Source organism: Erythrolamprus reginae, chromosome 11 (assembly GCF_031021105.1).
Source record: "Erythrolamprus reginae isolate rEryReg1 chromosome 11, rEryReg1.hap1, whole genome shotgun sequence".
Lineage (NCBI taxonomy): Eukaryota > Metazoa > Chordata > Lepidosauria > Squamata > Dipsadidae > Erythrolamprus > Erythrolamprus reginae.
In genome coordinates, this window is record NC_091960.1 from 21,959,145 (window position 1) to 21,981,605 (window position 22,461).

The 22,461-nt window shown below is 39.6% G+C and overlaps 1 protein-coding gene across 1 annotated transcript in view; it reads right to left on the bottom strand.

Moving 5' to 3' along the window:
* Positions 1 to 22,461, bottom strand: part of CSMD2 (CUB and Sushi multiple domains 2) — a 930,229-nt gene that overhangs the window by 643,705 nt on the left and 264,063 nt on the right. Inside the window, exon 4 of the mRNA XM_070764517.1 lies at positions 8,075 to 8,269. Coding sequence (XP_070620618.1) covers positions 8,075 to 8,269 — 195 coding nt within the window. The remainder of the gene's footprint in view (positions 1 to 8,074; positions 8,270 to 22,461) is intronic.

Genomic DNA, 22,461 nt, shown 5'->3' on the forward strand with positions numbered 1-22,461 from the left:
TATGTAAATATAGCAAATAAAGATATTCTCTGAGCTTATTCTTTTTCCGGAAGGATAAATGAAGTCATCATTTTTTCTCCCAAAGGGATGATCCAAAACCAATTAAGTCACGAAAAGCTCACCCAGTTCCAAACTATAACTAATTGACTGATGAAAGCTGTCTTCCTTCTGCCATTTTGTTTACCTTCACATGCAAGTTTTAGTTACAAAAATGCCAGCTAGATAAATAATTGCAGATGGTAGGCCTGCAATTTATGTTTCTCTTTCATGCGTCTGTCATTTTGTCTGTGGAGATATGGGGGTTATGGGAAGTGAGAACCAGGCAAGTGATGAAAAGTAACTTTGTGACCCAACCTCATATTTATTGTTAAGCAGCAGAAATCCAGAAGATATGAGTAATTATTCAGTCATACAAGACAGATACATTAAACCACATTTGGAATACTGTGTTCAGTTCTGGAGACCTCACCTACAAAAAGATATAGACAAAACTGAACGGGTCCAAAGACGGGCTACAAGAATGATGGAAGGTCTTAAGCATAAAACGTATCAGGAAAGACTTAATGAACTCAATCTGTATAGTCTGGAGGACAGAAGGAAAAGGGGGGGACATGATCGAAACATTTAAATATGTTAAAGGGTTAAATAAGGTTCAGGAGGGAAGTGTTTTTAATAGGAAAGTGAACACAAGAACAAGGGGACACAATCTGAGGTTAGTTGGGGGAAAGATCAAAAGCAACATGAGAAACTATTTTACTGAAAGATCCTTGGAACAAACTTCCAGCAGACGTGGTTGGTAAATCCACAGTAACTGAATTTAAACATCCCTGGGATAAACATATACCCATACTAAGATAAAATACAGGAAAGAGTATAAGGGCAGACAAGATGGACCATGAGGTCTTTTCCTGCCGTCAATCGTCTATGTTTCTATGTTTCTAAAGTTCAATTAAAATAGTATTTACTTTAGAAATAGCACAGTCAAGTTAAACAGTCCAGTCATTCGCATTCAAATCAGTCAATATATCTCAATACAGTAATAATATTACAACTAGGGGTGGGCAGCAGGCAGGACAGAGTGGAACGCAGTTCCACTGATGGAAATGAAGATGCATGCATAGCTCCAGCTGATCGGTGGCTGTCACTTTCTGGATTACTGGTCTCGGCTCGGCTCTCCTTTCCCCCCCCCCCTGCTGCTGCTGCTGCATCTGTGCTCCTTGCTTTTTTCCTCTTTCCTCCTTCCTGGCCTGGGACGAGCTTCTCTTTCTCCTGCTCAGCTCCCCTCCAGCCTCACATGGCCACCTCCTGCCTGAGGTGCAAGCAGAAGGCATGGGGCGAAGCGGCGCTGGCAGCATTTATGCTTCTGGCAGCCCCCGTTCACCTAATTAACCAGCCTGAGGAGGGTGGGCGACCCAGGAAGGCTAGCAGGGGAAACACAAAGCAAATTGTCACCCCAGTGAGCGACACAGGTAAGTTTGTAAGTCGAGGACTTAACAGTTCACTTGAACGATGATCATTCAAGCCACTCCCACCTGGTCACATAGCCGGCAAGCCACTCCTACCCAGTCACATGACCATTAAGCCACACCCACAAAATAAGCCACACCCACAGTGTGGCAGTAAAAAATTTGGCTCCCCATTACTGATTACAGCCCTGTGTTTGTCTTACATATCAGACATACATTACAGCCTACAAATACATTAAATTATCATAGAACACAAAGAGCTTGCTATATCAGTCACAGTGAATCAGCAGAAAGAATAGAGAGAGCAGAGAGAGAAAAGCATGGTTTCTGGCTCTCACTTATGGCAATTTGAAACACTACCTCTTAAAGCTATAGTACTTCAATACAAACAAACATTCATTGTTAGTTTGTTTATATATTGCCAACCCAACTCTTTTGTACATAGTTTTAACATTTATGACTATCACAGGTTTGTAAAGTTAAGGAAAACCAAAGTAAGGTCATAAGCATAATCACAGTTTCACAGTGATTGCTTTATTTAATGGCTGAGTCACTGATCCTAATTGTGGGTGAGAAACAAGGACTACCTATACATATAATGAATGATTGCAGGAATTGGGTATGGCTAGTCTAGAGAAAAGAAGGACTAGGGTGACATGATAGCAGTGTTCCAATATTTGAGGAGCTGCCACAAAGAAGAGGGAGTCAACTTATTTTCCAAAGAATCAGAAGGCAAGACAAGAAACAATAGATAGAAACTAATCAAGGTGAGAAGCAACCTAGAACTAAGGAGAAATTTCCTAACCATGAGAACAGTTAATCACTGGAACAGTTTGCTTTCACTGGAGGCTTTTAAGAAGAGACTGGACAGCCACTTGTCTGAAATGATATTGAGTGTCCTACTTGAGCAGTAGGCATTGGACTTGAAGGCTTCCAAGGTCCCTTCCAACTCTGTATTTATGTATGTATGTATGTATGCATGCATGCATGTATGTATGTATGTATGTATGTATGTATGTATGTATGTATTTGTTTGTTTGTTTGTCAAACATGTATAGGATAGTAGTTTGTATAAATGTAACATAGCATAAGTAAAAAGTAATGATAAAAGAGGACAATAGAACAGTAGGACAGGGATGGTTGGCACACAACGGTGTGCTTAGGCATGCCCCTTAAAGACTTCTTAGAAAGTCAACGTCCCACCAGTGTTTATTAGAAATGGACTTCTGTTATAGAAGGTATCTGTCCAAATATGGACTTCCAAGCTTCTACTGGGAGAGCCGAACTAAGGTAATTGGAGCAGGCAAATGATCTGAAGGAAAGTGATCACTACCTTAACAGAGCCACATATTCAGAAGAGGATGTGCAGTGACATGATCCTAATTTCCAAAACAGAGCAAGCATTCTCTAGGCAACTCTCCCTCTAATGGGCTGCAGGTGGCACTCAATAATTGATGCTCCCACTACTGCTGACAGCAACCGTTTCTAAGCGCAGAGCAAAATGCCAATGCTTTATAACAGTGTAAAGGAAAAAAAGGGAGAGTTATCAACTCTTCCCTGAGCTTTGCAAATAGCCCATTTACATGAATATAGAAAGAGGCTGATGGCAAATGAGGCTACCCCAAGCCCCATGCTCTCATAGGACTACTGGGATCTCCGAACGTGGAAACTTTAAGCTGGCTGAGAAACTCTGGGAGTTGAAGTCCACAAGTCTTAAAGTTGCCAAGGTTGGAGACCCTGGCCTTAGGGAACATTGCTACATAAGGCAACTAGAGAGAAGGCTGCTGGAATAGACTTTTTGTCAGCAACTATTCTCAGTACGATTTGCTGAGATAGAATATACAGCGGTATGGAAGGAGTTTGCTATGACACAAAGCCAGGAAGATCAAGGACGCTTGATAAAAGATAACCTAATTTGTTGAGATGTTCACATACCATCTGACATCCCTCTCTTATTTGAAATCATGAATGCATTATGAGGACACATCAGAGGCATTTCAAGGGAGCTATGAAGACTTCTATGAAAATATCAAGCCCTAATGAGCACCAACAAGAAAGAGACCCATAACAACTATGGAAAGTTAAAAGGGGATAACATTTTTCTCTATCCTAAAAGTGCCAGTAACTTACCAAAACAACTTTGGGAGAAGGCTCCATAGCTGGGAAGCCACCAAAGCCCCAAGAGGGGCGGCATAAAACTCCAATTAATAAACCTTTGCAATTAAGCTTTTGCTAGCTTTATTACCAAATTTATTTATTTGTTTCATCTTTTGTAAGGTGGAATGTGTTCTGGATTCCTAGGAGAGAAGGGCTGCATTCCAGAAGACCAAAAGAAAGTGAAGTTGAGAAAGTTTGGTTGGGAGGAAGAGGTTCAAGACAATTCCTCCCTAGAAGGTCTCAGGATAGAACAATAAGCAATGGGTGAAAACTAAACAAGGAGAGAAGCAACTTAAGGAGAAATTTCCTGACAGTTAGAACAATTAATCAGTGGAACAGCTTGCCTCCAGAAGTTGTAAATGCTCCAACACTGGAAGTTTTAAAAAATATGTTGAATAACCATCTGTCTGAAGTAGTGCAGCGTTTCCTGCCTAAGCAGGGGTTGGACTAGAAGACCTCCAAGCTCCCTTCCAAGTCACTGTTGTTGTTGCTGCTGTTGTTGTTAAGATTATAACCATGATGAAAATAGTTGCTTTAATTTGGTACGATTTCTGTCTATAGCTGAGGAACAACAAAGAAAACTGACTGTTGTTTTTGGAGTCTGCCTTTTACTCAAGAGTAGTGATGGGCGAACCAAACTCGCACAATTTGGATCCATACCGAATTTTGCGGTGTTCAGTATGCCGAACATGAACCTGAAATTTTTTGAAACTTCGGGCAAAGTTCGGGGTCGTCTTCGGCGTTCGGAGCTTTGACGTCACCGGCAGGTTGCTAAGGACGCCAAGGTGATCACTTCCTAGATTCTATGGAATCCAGGAAGTGATCACGTTGGTGTCCTTAGCAACCTGCCGGTGATGTCAAAGCTCAGCCCCCGGAATCTCTTCGTGGGAGGGATTCCCCATTCGAGTTCGAGTTCGGTTCGGGTTTGGCCAAATTTTGCCTAAAGTTCGTCCGAACTTGCCGAACCCAAACACCGTTGGGTTCACCCATCACTACTCAAGAGGTCAAGAAAAGTTTATTGTGGTCTCCCTTCATTTTGTCCCCTTAATAGGAATTTCATAGATTAAGCTGAGGTGACAGAAATAATAATTAGCCTAGAGTTCATAATGTGTTCCCATTACTGAGGTTCTTTCTCAGTCCAAGACGAACATCTTACCTATTGCACCACACATGAACATGGCTTGGTAGCTAACTGGCAACCTGTGCAGTTGAGTCAACCAAGATGTAAATATCTACAAGGCTACATGTCAATTATCCTGGTCATTGCACTCTGCATCTGCTATAGCTTTTGGATCAAGTATGAGGGTTGTTATACCTCTCCTACCTATGAATTAAATGGTATTTTTTTAAAAAAGGATCACAGGCAATCAGATTTACCAGTAGCTTGAAACAAAGTTTTAAAAATACATGTTTACTTGTTAGATTTACATAGTTCCTTTAGAGCTTGTGGAGGTGTACAGAGGACTCTCTGTCCTCTCACTTTTCCCACACAAATTGGCCATAATACTGAGAAGTGTAGCCGTTTGGGAATTAGCTGTATTCCTGGCAATACATTAGTGTCAATTTATTTTAGTACATACTTTGATACTACACTGTGGGTTGGGTTTACACATCACATTATGATTTGACAGATGAGTTCAGCCAGTGCATTAAATTGAGTTGAATATGAGTGGGTAGAGACAGAAATGAAATTACAAATAAAACAAATAAAAGAAATAAAATTAAGCTTCAAGATATAATGCAAAAAATCTCAGAAGGCTGAAATTTCATTATAATGTTAAGGTTCCAGGGAGTATCCAACTAAATTAGAATCCAAGTCAAAGTACTCCTCAAAGTTCTAATTTATTGCTGGAGCCACCCTGGCACCTACACTGGGCAACCTGCATCTGAGTTTCCCACCTAGTTGAAAATTCACATCCCTAGTCCCCCACCCACAAACTTGTCACATTGCCCACTCAAATTGTGCCAGCGTAGCAAATCCTCCTTCCGCTTCTGCCCAGGTGGGTGGGGATAGGATGGCCTTGAACCCCTCGAAAGAATGCTTTGTGGCTGCATCTGTTCCCTCATGAAAATCACCCCTCCCAAGTTCCCATAAACATCACGCCTTCTATAGATAGTGTGGTAAGTTATTAATTTATCACTAACTTCTGCACCGGCTTTACACATAATAAATAAAACAGATTCTAAATTAATATGATGAATCCAATATGTTGTATTACACATTAGCACCAGTCTGCGGTATTTGTGACTCTTTTTTATTCATATTTAATGAATAAGAGAGAGTAACAACAACAACACCGAAGAACATATATTAAAATATTTTTAAAAAGTAATTAACAAATATTTGAATGATTAAAAATATTTGAACATTAAAAATAAAAGGCAAATATATCAAGGATATTCTTTTCAGAAAATGGATTCTGTTCATTGCCTCTAAGCCTCCAAAGAGCATTAACAAAAACTAGCAAAGTACTTTGTCTTAGTCCCAAATGCACCTAGGTTGCATGTGCCACTCCTCTATCCATAATCCTGTACAAAATATAAATAAGCATGATATAATATCAAGATTATTTTATATAGCCAAGTTAAAAATAAAAATTCTTTAGTGGAACTCCCAACTCAGCATGAAGTCAAGAGGGATGGTGCTGATTTAAAGGATGGAAAATGTGGAGATGGAGGGTCCTTCCCTTGTACAATGTAAATGTTGTCAAACTCCCAGGATTATAACAGAAGGAACAGATAAATGCAGGATAAATGCAATATTACACTGCTAACCAGGGCATTCAAAACATTTGCTAGACTAATCCTCAAATACAGCTCACCTATTTGGAGCCCGCACTGCACATCAGACATTAATACAATTGAGAGAGTCCAGAAATATTTCACGAGAAGTTTCCTCCTTTCCTCTGCAAGCAACAGAATACTTAATTCCACCAAATTTTGGGCTTATATAGCTTAGAGCTATGTTGCTTTTGATCTGATCTAAATGTAGTTCATAAAATCATCTGCCACAATGTCCTACAGGTCAATGAATACTTCAATTTCAACCACAAAAATACACAAGCACACAATAGATTCAAACTCAATGTAAACTGCTCGAATCTCAACTGCAGAAAATATGACTTCAGCAACAGTGTTCAATGTGACTCTGTGGTTTCTTCCCCAAACCCCAACAACTTTAGCCTTAGACTGTCTACAGTCGAACTCATCCCATTCCTAAGAGGTCTGTAAGGGGTGTGCATAAGTGCACCAATGTGCCTACTGTCTCTATCCTACTGTCCTATTGTCTTAATTTACCTATACCTACTTTGCTTTTCTTTATCTTTATACCTATTATCTAATACATATTTTGACAAATAAATAAAATAAATAAAATAAGAATAAACTAACAGACAAACATGTTAATCCATAAAGCTAGGAATCAGAAGACTGTGAATGCTTTGGGTACAAAGTCAGCCCTGTAACCTTGTGCCAATCTCTCTCTATCAGCCCTAGGAAATCTTGCAAAGAAAACTTCAGGGACTGATCCTGGCAGCCCCTAAGAAGCAACACTGACTTGAAGGCCTGCATGTGTATGTGTGTGCAGGCACACACAAACATACACAGCCCAGCTTTGCTGCTTTTTTAGGAAAGCATCAAGAATTATCTATCCGTTCTCAAACCATCTTGACTCAATTTAAATGCAAGATCAATGCTCCATCCAAGGATTGCTAATTGATTACATGCTCAAAGACTCGATTAAAAAAAAAATCAATACAAGAGACTGTGCTGAAGGACACTGGGGATATATGAGGGAGGGAAAAGATGAGAGAACAGGAAGAACGGATATCATGATAAAATGATGTAAAAGCTTCTATGTATTAACTGACTGGTTAATCCCATGTAGGATGATTAGAATGACAGGGATTCAAGTGGCATTTCTGTATACACACAACCAAAGAGGAAACCGACTGATATTCAAGTACCTATCTTATGCTAGGTTAGATAATGCATGTGACACAATTCTGTGGGGGTTCAAGGAGAAAATGATACATTATTCAGTTTCCTAATAACCTTAACTCTGATTTTTTTAAAAAGAGAAGAAGAACGTTCTTGGCTCTTATGGCTGCCAATATATATTTAAAACTACATGCTTGCTAAAATTACAAAAGTGAATAGGATAGATGAATAGCATCTCCAGAGATTCAAAGCACAACCTGACTCCCACTGTATGCGCATATTAGCATAAAGTGGATGAATTATGCTTAATAAAATATGCAAGTCTGCTCTGTTGGATAATATATGCAGATACATAATTCAGCTTTTCTTTTGCACAGAATTTAGACCACTATAGAACTCCAAACTCTTACGATAGGATTTGACTTTAATCTAGATAATTCTTGCTAAATCATTTCCAGCCCCGACCAACACCTATGCGTATATTAAGAAAATCCAGGATGAAGAATACCTACCACGACAGAAGGGCAGAGGGAAATCCCAGGATGCTGTATTTTCCATGGTCTCGTGGCAAGTAAGCAAGGTGTGCCCCTCCAAAAAGTAGCCAGGATTGCAGCTGTAACGCACTTTGTCTCCCACACTGAATGTTGTGCCTTGCTGGATTCCATTCTGAAGCCTTCCCGGATTTCCACATGTGTGGCTCGGAAGAACTATAGGAGCAAAGGTGGAAAGGGATAAAATCTGATTAGTCAAGATTACCAAATTATCTAATCATCCACAAGTGATATGATTCTTAGAAATGGATAGAGAAGAAATACATTTAGAATAGAATGTAATAACAGAGTTGGAAGGGACCTTGGAGTTCTTCTAGTTCAACCTCCGTCTTAGGCAGGAAACCCTACCCCACTTCAAACAAATGGTCATCCAACATCTTCTTAAAAACTGTTGGAGCATTCACAACTTCTGGAGGCAACTTGTCCCACTGATGAATTGTTCTAACTGTCAGGAAATTTCTTAGTTCTAAGTTGCTTCTCTCCTTGTTTAGTTTCCACCCATTGCTTCTTGTCCTACCCACAGGTGCTTTGGAAAATAGTTTGACTCCCTCTTCTTTGTGGCAACACCTGAGATATTGGAATACTGCTATCATGTCTTCCCTAGTCCTTCTTTTCATTAAACTAGCCATACCCAGTTCCTGTAACCGTTCTTCATATATTTTAGCCTCCAGTCCCCTAATCATCTTTGTTGCTCTTCTTTGTGTGAAATGAATGTTTATCTCAACACACAGCTTGTTCTCACCTCAAAACCTGGCTGTTTTACTGAGTAGGATTTATATTTATACAGTTCTCATGTATGCTGAAATGGGCTTATGCCACTCTGCATGTGAAAATAAATGATGTTTATCATCATTATGACTGGACTTGGATGGATTAAGTTCCTTTCCAGGTCTCCTGAAGCAAGAAAAGGTAGGGAAACTGGTAACAGAACTAGAAATTATTGATCTGCTCCTAGGCCAGTGATGGCTATTTTTTGGCTAGGGTGCCAAAAGGATGCACAGATGTGTGATAGTATGCACATTTGTGCCCACACCCATAATGCAATGTCCTCCCCCATGCACATGCACACAACCCCTGCGCTGCTCTTCCACGCATGCACACAGGCCTCTCTGAAGCCCCCAGATTTCTGGAAAGCCCATTGGGCTAGTTTTCACCATCTTCAGGATTCAGGAAAGTTTGCTGGAGCCTGGGAATGGCGAAAAATGGCCAAATGGGCCTACTGGAAATTTGGAAACAAACTTCTGGTTGGCCTGTTGGGCCATTTTTCCCATCCCCAAGGTTCACGAGGCTTTCCTGAAGCTGGGGAGAGTGAAAACAGCCGAAAAGAAGGCCAGCGCATACATGCATGCTACAGCTGACATAATGCAATGTCTTGCTTGCCCTCAGATATAGCTCTGTGTGCCACTTGTAACACATGTGCCATACATTTGCCATCACTGTCCTAAGCAGCCAGAGGATCCACTCAACCCCTGACCAACCAGTCCTGAGATACAATCAAATTTTGCTCCCTGAAATGAACACAATAATGAACCAGGCAGTCCTTCCTACCAACACAGCTGTAAGCAACAACAACAACAAAGAAAGGATCTCCGCATCAGGGACCCAAAAGCTCTCTTTGCATTCCCTTTCTATACTACTGAGAGAAGGTGTAAAAATGAAATTGATTTATGGAATTTATGGAACCTCCTATTCGTTTTAGGGATTCAATTTAAAGGATCCCTAATAGAAGATTGTCCAGCTCTGCATGAACACACCCAGTGAAGGGGAGGTCCTTGTTTTATTGGGTAATTATTTCTGTTGTGCCCCAGCAACAGCAGGGAGCACAGCTGTAGGCTTTCTAAAACAGGGGGAAATCTTACCTCACTGGTTGGTTGCCGAGTAATGACAGCCTGTTGTGAAAGGAGTTGTAGGAGGGTTTTAGACTTAATCCTTGTTTCAGCCTGTATGCATTGGGTTTGTTTTTATGTGTTTATTGCTACAATAAAGTGAGAACTTTTCTACCTCGGAGCTTGTCCAGTACATGACAATTTTCACCATTCAATATTAGTTTTGCTAACAGTCAACTGGAATTTTCATTATTCAACATCATTTTGTGTTCTGTGACTGAGGCAAAATGAAATCAAACAACTCTTTCTTGTGATTTGGAAATTATTTCTATTGACTTTGCCTTCTGAACTGCATTTACTTTTAGGAGGGGGTGGAATGTGGGCGGTAACAACGTCACATTGCTGACCCATATGCAGCTTGCTGTGATCAACTATAATGTGCATAAAATCATAAAATCCAAGCCTGCCCCAACCTGCACATTTATTTTTCATAAATGAAAAACTGCATTTGCTTCAACTGCATTTCAACAATTTCTGTTATAAGCCCCCTGCTTTTTTCCTACTGAGGCAGTTCCAAATCTTTTAGCATCCCATTTGATTTCGTATCATCTGCAAATTTGACAAGATCCCTTTGCTCACCTACAGACAAAAATCTTGCCATACTAAAACTCTTACAAAATACAGTACCCGTCATAACACAGTTGGAAGGGACCTCAAAGATCATCTACTCCAACCCTGTGCCCATGGACAAGACGCTTAAAAATTCTGGACAAATCATTGTCTGACCTCTTTTTGAAAACCTCCAGTGAAGGAGACCCACGACCTCTGAAAGCAAGCCATTCCACCAATGGTTCTCACTGAAATTTCTCATAATTTGGATTTCCTTTTGACAACTTTCCATTCCTTCTTGTCTTGTCCCCAGGGACTTTGGAGGAGAGAACCCTCTTTCTTGAAAGTCTCTCAGATATTGGAAAACTGCTATCATGTCATCCCTAGTGCTTATCTACCTATACCAGTGATGGTGAACCTATGGCATGAGTACCACAGGTGACATATGGAGCCATATCTGAGGGCACGGAAAGCATTGCCCTATGTTAGCTCCAGGGGCACACACATGCTGGCCAGCTGATTTTTGGCCTTTTGGGCCATTTTTGGTTTCCCTGCCACTTGCAAAATTATTCTAATTTTGTCTTCTGGATCTCCACCAATTAATTTCAATCCCCCCCCCCTAAATTGATTTAATTTATTAAGATAGTTATTCTTTCTCTTGCCTTTTAATTTTAATATTTTGTCTACTCACTTTTCTTAAACTTTTTATCTATCTTTTGTTTTCCTTATCGATTTATAAATATCTTAATATAACTAAATGCCCCATAAGGATCAAAACTTCATTTATATAATTTTTTAGGTTCTCATGTTTCCCATATTAATCATCATTATTTTATCTACATTATTCCAAGTGATTTAATTCTTCCAATCTCTACATAATGAATTTTTCAAATACATTTAAACCAATTTCATATATAGAATAATAAACAATATATATATATGTTAAATGTTATATATATATATATATATATATATATATATATATATATATATATATATATATATATATATATATATATAGTCTTCCTTAATTTTAAATTAAGCAAAAACATGTGACACACATGCACACAGACACACAAATTTGATCTACTTCCACTCTCTTTAATTATTCCTATTTCTTTTTCGATTCAATTGTTTTATTGGGGGAATTGGCCAAGAGTATCACAAACTTATTCCTATTCTGGGCATTTTACTTTCAAAAAGCAGCTCAGTCAGAGACAGAACATTCTTAATTTAGCAAAACATTGTGAGCTGTTACCAAATGAAACTGGTGGAGGAGCTGTTGTAGCAGCTACACTAGCCATATTTTTGCTAATGTGCTGCTTATTATGGCTACCATATGTGGACCCAGTGATAGAAGAAAATTAAGAGGCACTCCCAGAGTGCCAAAAAGAAGGGGGCAAAAACCTGCTAGATATAGGAGTTTGCAACTGCTCAGAAATGAGGTTGCCAATAGGAGGGAGTAGAAAGGATGACAGCAGGAAGCATGGCATTTGTTCAAATGTGCCAGGTGGAGATGCCAATATGCACGACTAATGACATCCATGTTTAACATCGCTTAATAGCTTAATTATTTAAATTTATTCAGTAATAATGCCACAAATTTGTGCAAAAACTACAGGGGCCTCCCTTATTTGTAAGATGAGGGAAATGACCACCTCTCTGGCCACCAGTTATGTTGCAGTTAAAGATTGCAAACAGGCTGAAAATGGTTCGGAAAATGAATCCAGTGCCATTTGTAACCACAAAAAATTTATCCTACTTTCAGATCTGTAGTCCTCAACATTCAATGAATGATTTCATTCTAATAAAAAGCCACTTTTGTTTTTTTCAAGAGTCAAATCCCTCATTCTCTTTTACTTAATGCATCTTAAGATAAAACTCAAGTGGATGCTCTCTGATTTTTTTAAACAAATCCTATCAGAGAAACAAAGGTTTTGTTTCTGAATTCTGACAATTTTGCTTCTCTTACCTAATGCAAACACAGACAGAAACACTGCCAGCTGATTCCCAGCAAGGAAAATCCAAAGAAATAGAATAAGATCAATATTTTTAGTAAAGCTATCAAATTTTGAAATATTCACCCAGAAAAAATATTGAACAGTAACAGGTGCATTTAATTATTGGAAGAGGGGGAGACCTCATTATTCATCTGGTAGAGAAAATCTACTAAACTTCATCCATTAAAATAAAATTAAAATAAAAGTTTTGACACATGTTAAAAAGATTATGAAGGACATTATCAAAGAGATGAGATGAAAATCTGAACCAGTTTGCTTTCAAGACATTTCATTTAAACATTTGAAACAGTTGTTCCAAGTGCGAAATGGCTATTTGACTACAAGTGAGGATGTTTTAATTATTTTGGAAGTGTTTTGAGTGCTCACAACTACTTCAGACAAGTAATTAATTCAAATACTTGAAATGTTTTGGACACCACTCAAGATAGTGAAAAGTGTTCGGAAACTTCAGATCGTGCAGAATGCGGCCGCGAGAGCCATCATGGGGCTTCCCAGATTTGCCCACGTTTCTACAACACTCTGTGGCCTGCACTGGCTGCCGATCAGTTTCCGGTCACAATTCAAAGTGTTGGTTATGACCTTTAAAGCCCTACATGGCATTGGACCACAGTACCTTTGGAACCGCCTGCTACCGCATGAATCCCAGCGACCGATAAGGTCCCACAGAGTTGGCCTTCTCTGGGTCCCGTCGACTAAACAATGTCGTTTGGCGGGCCCCATGGGAAGAGCATTCTCTGTGGTGGCCCCGGCCCTCTGGAATCAACTCCCTCCGAAGATTAGAACTGCCCTCACCCTCCTTGTCTTTCGTAAATTACTCCGAAGTCATAGATAAATGATATAGGTAACATTTTTAAAGTAGGTTGAACTCAAAAGAATCTATTGTGATGAGAATAAGCTAGCTATTAACTATTAGCTATCAAGTGACTAAGTTTATGGATCTTTTCAAAGATGAACCAAAAGGAAAAAGATCTCTGGCACATTAATGGAAACTGTAAACAAATCAGTGTGGTCTTCCAGATCAGAGAGGGAAAAATTACTGGCAATTCAGCCACTAAAACAGCTAGGAAAAGCACAATGACTATAGATAGTCCTTGATTTACAATCAGAATTGGAATTCAATTTTCCATTGCTAAGCAAGGATGTTAAGTGAGTCATGCCCTATTTTATGACAATTTTTCCTATACAGTTGAGTAAGTGAATCCCCCCCACTGTGACTTTGGTTGCCAAGTGCCTGAATTCTATTCTATTCTATTCTATACATGTGCCCACGAGGAAGCTGCAAGAGTTGTTATGTATTAATTACTATCCTTTGTGAATTACTATATTTTGTGTAACTTGATAAATTAATGATTATAAATTGAGGACTATTTATATGCTGGGTTTCTTCTACTCACAAAGAGAATATTATCTACTAGATATTATTAAGATGCATCTACTATAAATTATTAAGATGTTCAAAGCTAAAACACTTCCCAAGGGGCATATAGTTCCCTCGTGCGCACCTACGGTAGGTTACATCCAATGCAAACTTATCTAATCCATTTTCTTTCAACAGACCTATTATTGCACATTGCTTTGTTTAATAAACTGGGAAATGTATCATTACAGTAGTCCTTGAATGTATCTTTGTTGAAAGATAGTGTATTAATTAGATAGACTATGTAATGAATAGGGTTTTTTCAAATTATTAAATACATTTTCATTGCATTGCCTTTTTTAATATGCAGTTCACGAAGCATTAATTCCAAATTGTATTTTTCCCTTATGTTTCCATAACCCCCCCCCCCCCGGAGGAATTGGCTAAGGTTGCATTCTTACCCCGAAAGTTTTAAAATTATTAACTCATAATGCACCCAAATCTTCTGATTACTTTTCCCTAGTCTCTGTCAAATATGAATCTAATATAATGTATTATTTAGGTTATTAAATTATTTAATTTAATAGTCTTGTTTTAATTCCTTATCGCTATGAAATTATTTTCAGCAAAAATTAGATTACTACATTTATTAAAAGACAAAATTACTGATCTCCATCTCTTGTGTCTAAGAAATTGTTGCCACAATTAAATTATGAAATTGTTATATTTGGTTTTTCTGGAGAGACGGTGAATGATTTTCAACTTTTACCATGTTGTTGTTGTTTTCAAATATTATAAGCTTCTGCAGTGTCAGTATTTTAATTGATATTTTTGCTAGAGAAAATAGATCCGGCCCAGCAATTTGAGATGTTGAGAAATATTTTATATAATTTTATGAAATTTCTAAACTTATTTGGGATTTTTTTGATATTTTATATTTTGGACTAATTTTAAATCATGGGTGATTATTAATGCTGCAAACTCTCCTTAGTTAAAGTGTTCATAGAAAGCACAAGGGTCAATTTCCATCTTATAGCCAGTTACATAAAGTAGATATGATAAAATTTATTTATTTATAAACAAGATTTTTTATAATACTATCTTGGCAATCACCATTCTTAAAACCTTTTCAGAAACTAGAGTTATGTTTGGCTATTTATAGCAATAGCAATAGCATTTAGACTCATACATCACTTCATAGTGCTTTTACAGCCCTCTCTAAACTGTTTACAGAATCAGCATATTGCCCCCAACAATCTGGGTCCTCACTTTACCCACCTCGGAAGGATTGAAGGCTGAGTCAACCTTGAGTCGGTGGTGAGATTTGAACCGCTGAACTATAGCTAGCATTTTATTTATTCATTGTAAACATTTGCTATTCATTAATTTGACCCATATATCATCTCTGCTTTGGGAGTTCCATATTGTTGAATGTTACAGAAGAATTCACAGTGGTTTTTATGCCCAGCAGCTATCTTTTATACTAACTTGCAATTGATTAAATTGATATTAGTTACCGGTATATATTCAATTGCATAAGAATGCACTTCAATATTTGCTTTTGCTAGCAAACCAGTTACGGTTTTTTAAAGAATGTGAACTTGGTCTTATATTATTTAAAAGCACATTTTGTTTTGTGTATATTGGATACCTCAGAGATTGCTCATTTAATGAGGGTTAGTTACAACTGCCGAAGATGCAACTCAGGAGGTTTAACATTAGCTCATACAGATTGGAGTTCTACTATTATTGACACATTTTGTTAACATGACTACATTGTGAAGACAAATATGCTATTATTGGTTGCACCTCTCAAATTTGGAATGCACAGAAGCAATAAATTGTGAAAAGGCAAATTCTGTTTTTGATTAGCAGGTGTGTAGATTGTCAATATATATTATTTATCAACATATCAAAGAGCCGGGGTGGCGCAGTGGTTAGGGTGCAGCACTGCAGGCTACTTCAGCTAACTGTTAGATGTAGTTTGGCAGTTCAAATCTCACCACCGGCTCAAGGTTGACTCAGCCTTCCATCCTTCCGAGGTGGGTAAAATGAGAAGCCAGTTTTTGAGGGCAATATGCTGATTCTGTAAACTGCTCTGAGAAGTCTGTAAAAGCACTATGAAGTGGTACCGTGTTTCCCCGAAAGTAAGACAGTGTCTTACTTTCTTTTTACCCCCAAAAGCCCCACTACGTCTTACTTTCGGGGTATGTCTTACATTGGAAAAAAATTGAAAGGGTCGCGTTCCCGAAGGCATCTCCCCAGAGTCCAGAAGGGCAACCGCGGGACAGGAGCCTCGTGAGCCCTTTTCCAAGTTCAACCTCAGGGCTCCAAGCAGCGTGCACGCGTGGAGCCACAGACGCGTGTCGGGGAAGCGTGTGTCTGGAGGGGAGGAGCCGCTCTGCGCAGTTGGGCAGCCCCACCTGCCTGCCGGGAAGGAGGTGGGCGAAGGAGGGCGCAGCTCCGGCCGCTCGCCTCGGAGCTGGTCGGCCTCACTGGCCACTTGCAGCCGAGCCTCGGCAGGACTCAGTTGCTGGGACGAGTGCCTTCGCTGCAAGCCGCCGCCCGCTCAGCTCGCTTCGTACCAGCGCCGTCCTTCGCTTTGCCAAGCCGGGGAAGAGGCGGTGGCGCCGCGGCGAGGCGAAGGCAAGGGGCGCGCGGGGAGCTTGGAAGCGACGTCATCGGGCTCCCCCTCCCGGCAATACCCCCATGTTTCCCCGAAAGTAAGACATATGTCTTACTTTCGGGGTACGGCTTATATTAACCGACCCCCCTGAAACCCCCGATACGTCTTACTATCGGGGAAACAGGGTATATAAGTCTAAATGCTATTGCCATAGGAATAACAATTTTCTTTAAGTTTTAAATCTTTTTACTTTTTCTTATACTTTTCCATTATTACTTTCTAACTTTGAAGCAATATTTGATGTTTCTCTAGATATACTTTCTTAATTAACTTGATACATTTTTTTAAAAAAAATAAACAATTCACTAATTTCAAGCACTGTATTTTATCAAAATATAATAGTGCATAACAAAAAGACCAGTGTTGTGTAACTCTATTGCAGGATTTGCATTTATGTTTACCTTCTGTTCTGGGTGAAAAAGCAAGCTCTGCTGGATCAATACTGTCAAATTCCCAGATTCACTTCCATAAAAAACAGGGTAGAATTTTTGTAATCTTTCATGATACTTTCCTGTTTGAGTGTATTCAACTGCAGGAACTAAATTGATTGTTTTTGTTTGGTTTTACTCTTGTTTATTGAATAAAGGGGAAGGAGGGGGTGGAATCTAGAACTGCTGCAACCTGTGAAGTTCTCAGACTTCCAGTTCCTGTTATGTGTCAACCAATCAAGGTCGGGTCATCTAGTCCCAAGTCACTAAGCAGGGCTGTGAAGTTATGATGCCAGGTTTTGATAAAAACTGCAGGGTGGTTGCTGTTGGCAGGGAGCTTCTGAAAACTGGCCACCCTTGGGATATATCTATTTCATTATTAAAGAACTCATGAAATATTTTGGTATCGTCTCATTTGGTATGTATGTTTTTTATGCTGTGCTTTTAGATCTGTTTGCTTGAATTAATAATAAAACTTTTAAAAAAATCTTTATTCAATGGTGTCCTGGATCCAAATGAAACCTGGATATTTATTTATTATTTATTTATTAATTTGACTTTTATGCCGCCCACACCCAATGGGACTCAGGGCAGCTTACAACAATATAAGTACCTGATCAGTAGTGGGTTCTAAAGCCCTTTGCTACCAGTTCTCCCACACACATGATGCTTCAGCACATGGGCGGAAGCATCCCAGGTGGATGGGTAGAGCCTCCTGCCACCAGCACTACCAGTTCGGAGAACCAGTCTGAACCGGGAGCAACCCACCTGATTTTTTTCTGGCGTCTCCTGAGATACTGCTCGGATGAGGGGGAACGCAGTGGGGTAGCCAAAATGGAGCTCCAACCCAGAGCACCCAATTTGCACTGAAAGATGGTGCAAAAAATGCAGGGTGTCCTGAATAAGCCACGCCCACAGTGTGGTAGTAAAAAATTTGATAGCCCTTCACTGCAGGAGGGCTTCTTCCGACATGGAGATGCTGGAAAAAAAATCACCAACATCGGTGGGTTCCTACCAGTGCAGCACTCTGGACTGCATCGGTAAGAACCCACCACCGATTGTACCCAATCATTGCCCTGACACTTGACAAAGCAGCTCTTCAGGGGGTTGAATCTACATCTGAGAAGGAGAAAACATAGCAGGATCATGTTTCTTCTTTATTTTCACTGTGCATAACCATTTCAAGCCCCTGAGCAAAGGAACTGTATATTTTCAAGTTTTAAAATGAAGTGCAAGCTATATTCAACGCTCCAGGGATAGAACAGCAAATAAATCTAAATACATAAACATACTATGATAAACCCTCTGTGTTCTAATATTATTGCTTTTTACATGCCTAGTCATTTTTCTGGCAATTGCTTCTGAAATTGTGGCATCTACATTATTTATATCAGATGCTTCATGGCATAAAATAGTGATTTTCAAATTTTTCTATAATCCTCGCAAGTCTTGCCTTCCCCTCTCCCCCACTTAAAAAGGCACAATCCTAGTAATCAATGGAAAATGCACACAACCCTTCCTAATTATCATGCCAAAACTACATTACAGAAATGTAAAGGAGGAAAAGCTACACTTATCAGCTCACCAACAAATTCCCCCAGTCTGCTTGATGGCACATAACATGAATGTTAAACATAAAACAGACTTTGGATATTGTCAACAGAATTGTTGACTTTCAGAAAAAAGCACAATGCAGTAATCTATTAGTGTTCATTCAATAATGACTCTTGAAACATTTCAAAGGGTAATTTCTGACATTATAAACTCTGTAAAGAGAGAAAAAAACATGACTTCATAATGAATTAATACTAGGACTAGGTAGCACTAGGATCTTACTGACTTCCCATGCAAGACAAATGTGTATGTCTATAGAATCTAAATTTTCCTGATTACTAAAGCCTTTTTTTTTGGTATCATATACTGACAATCTTTGTTACCTTCTGATCCTGCAAAGGAAATGACAGGAGTAACTACAGTGTCAGGGTACCAAAGAGCATCCAAAATTAAATCAGAGTCTGAGGCATAGCATTCCTCAAAATTCCAAATTATTAGCAGAGCCATGTTGGCACATCCTTGAGAAACCAGAATCTAAGGCTATCAGGGTTTCTCCACCCAGTTCCCAGGAAGGAAGGGGAGGGGAGAAAAGGAAAGGAGGAAAGAAATGGAACAGGGGAAAAGAAAGGAAGGAAAGAAGGAAAGGAAAGGAAAGGAGAGGAGAAAGGTGGGAAATGGGAGGAAAAGAAAGGAGGAAAGGAACAGAGGAAAAGAAAGGAAAAAGGAAAAAAGGAAAGGAATGAAGAGAGAGAGAGAGAAAGGAAGGAAGGAAGGAAGGAAGGAAGGAAGGAAGGAAGGAAGGAAGGAAGGAAGGAAGGAAGAAAGAAAGAAAGACTTATGACTACAATTGAGCCCACAATTTTGGTTGCTAAGCAAGAGTGTTGTTAGGTGAGATTCACCATATTTTACTCAATCCATGACATTTGCTAGCTCCAACATGCTATGGAAGTACATCTGAAGGCATGTATAATGTTCTAGTTATGGTTAAATGTGTGGCAGAAAGTGGACTCTGGGTGTGTTTTTCTTGTCGTAGTAAATGAAGTTGAATGTGTATAATTTTAGAAGAGCTCTCTCTCTCTCTCTCTCTCTCTCTCTCTCTCTCTCTCTCTCTGTACATATATATATATACAGTTTATATAGTAGATAATGAATATTTTTGTGTGCTTGTGTGTAATATGTATGTACAAATACGGTATATATACGTAGAATTAAATAGTATATTTTGGATGTTCAGTAATAGTAAATAGATAGGGAAATTATATCTCTTTGAGGTGAGGAGAGACCAGGCACCCTAACCCAAACTCCCTCTGTGCTATGTGCATCCAGATGCTGGAGAAAGCCCACGGGGTGGCCTTGATCGGCGCGAGGGTGCTGGGCTCCCTCAGCCCTCACCCCAATCTTCTGCCTTCGGGGGTGCCTTTGGGAGGTTGCAGATGATGTGGGTGCGTGCGACGGCAGCTGCATGATGGCAGCCCCAGACAGATCCAGAGAAGCCGGGCAGGGCTCAGAGCCCACAGGGTTTCTTCCCGGCTAACAACTTGGAGGGGCAGATCAGCTGTCGGGCAGGGAGAAACGGTGCCAGTTCCTCTGCGCGGGCTTGGAAAATAGTGCGCTGAGTTTGGTTTCTGCATGTGCCCCAACACCCTGCGCACGTTAGAGGGAACAGTGGTGAAGATGCATCCACCTGACAAAGATGGACAATGGGGATTGGCTATTTCCCAAAGGGGGCAAGTGAGAATCTTTGATATTGGTTACTATCGCACCTTTTTGTTCAGACTTTGCTTTGCTTCTGATGCATTCATCTCTGACCTGAGTAAAATTCACTTTTGAAGTTCAAAATGGACTCTGAGTTTTATTTTTCTTAAATTCTGAGTGAAGCCAGCCTGACACCACCTTTAAGCCAGTCACATGACCTTTAAGCCATCCTGTCACCTGATCGTCAAGCCACTCCCCCCTGGTCACATGGCCAGCAAGCTACTCTTACTCAGTCACTTGGTTGAAAGCCAGTCCCACCTTGTAACGTGACCATCAAGCCACACCCACAAAATAAGTCACACCTACAGAAATTTTTTTTGCTGCCCTTTACTGGGCGTGACCTTAAAATGGACTCTCGATTTTGACCCTTTGCTAAGCCCAGTCTTGCTCAAATGACGGGGGAGGGAGGGAGGAAGAGAGAGAAAGAGGGGGGGAGAAGGAGAGAGAGAGAAAGAGAGAGGGAGGAAGGAAGGGAGAGAAAGAGAGATAAGGAAGAGAGAGAAAGAAAGAGAAAGGAAGAAGTAGGGAGAAATAGAAAGGGGGGAGAAAGAGAGAGAGAGACAAAGAGAGAGAGGGAGGAAAGGAGGGAGAGAGAAAGAGAAAGGGAGGGAGAGAAAGAGAGAGAGAGAAAAGGAGAGGAAAGAAGGGAGAGAAAGAAAGAGGAAGAGGGAGGGAAGGAGGGAGGGAGAGAGAGAGAAAGAAATAAATAGAGAGGGAGGTAGAAAGAGAAAGAAAGAAAGAAAGAAAGAAAGAGGGGGAGAGAAAGAGAAATAGAGAGAAAGGTAGGAAGGGAGAGAGAAAGAGAGAGAAAGGGAGGGAGGAAGAGAGAGGGAAAAAGAAAGAGATTTTTTTTTGCTCCATATAGACCAAATTTTTAATCAAGGATCACCATCCCACCACCCCATCAATGGTGTCCCTCTTTATCAATGTTTAAATCTGATCACTTTAGTAAAGTATCTCATACAAGATCTGGACATACATATCTGTCCAAGACAGACATAAACTTTTGAAAAATATTTTCTTGAACTGGACATCTAGAGACACTTGCAAATCTGTCCCAAGCAATCAGATTCACTTCACAGAGCTGATATCTTTTCTATTTATTTACCTCAAAAGTAATCAATCACAATTATTGTGCTATTATTTATTACTGCACTTACATTGACCATTTTTTATGAAGCACTTTGACTCCAATATATTTATGGATGATAATGATGCCTAGCTGGATACATTGGAAGTGAATGGTTTAAAAAGCTTCACCAAGTTACTACCGTGTAAATAGACATGAAATTATATTGTGGGCTATTCGATAGCACAGAAAATAGTCTGGGGCCATTAAACCTGATAATTTATTCACCCCCATTTTGATTTCTCTATTAAGTTGTGCAACTGGAAAATACTTCCTTCTAGTCCTAGTCTAGAAAGTGACCACTTTTATTCTGGGATATCATTTCCAAAATTCACACGTGCAACTGATATTCCTTGTTTACTTTTCCTGGAAGGAATCCATTCCTCCCTCCCTCCCTTCCATTATTTTTTTATTTGTTTGTGTGTCTGTCTGTGTGTATTAACAAATCAAAGAAATTGAAAAAATGTGGTTAAACATCCTTTGAAGGGATACTTCCCTGGAAGAACAAAAGAATAAAATTTGTGTTGTTAATCTAATCGCACCTTAATGAACTAAACTCAGAATGAGATTTCTTATTCCCAGGAAATTGTAGCCTCTAATTTTCTTTATGTCTAGCTAAGAAACCATCGTTAACATCTGTCAAATTATTCTGCACAGTAAGGTAATGTTTAAAGCTTTAATGGATATGTTTGAATGGATGTGTCCAGCATTTTCTGTCAAGTCACCCAGCAGATCCAAATATGGGAGGAAACTCAATGCTTCCTTTCGCCTCTCAGTCCCACTTCATGGACCATTCTATTCTATTCTATTCTATTCTATTCTATTCTATTTATTGAATTTGTATGCCGCCCCTCTCCGTGGACTCGGGACGGCTAACAACAGTGATAAAACAACATGTGACAATCCAATAGTAAAACAATTAAAAACCCTTATTATAAAACCAAACATACATACAAAACATACCATGCATAAATTGTAAAGGC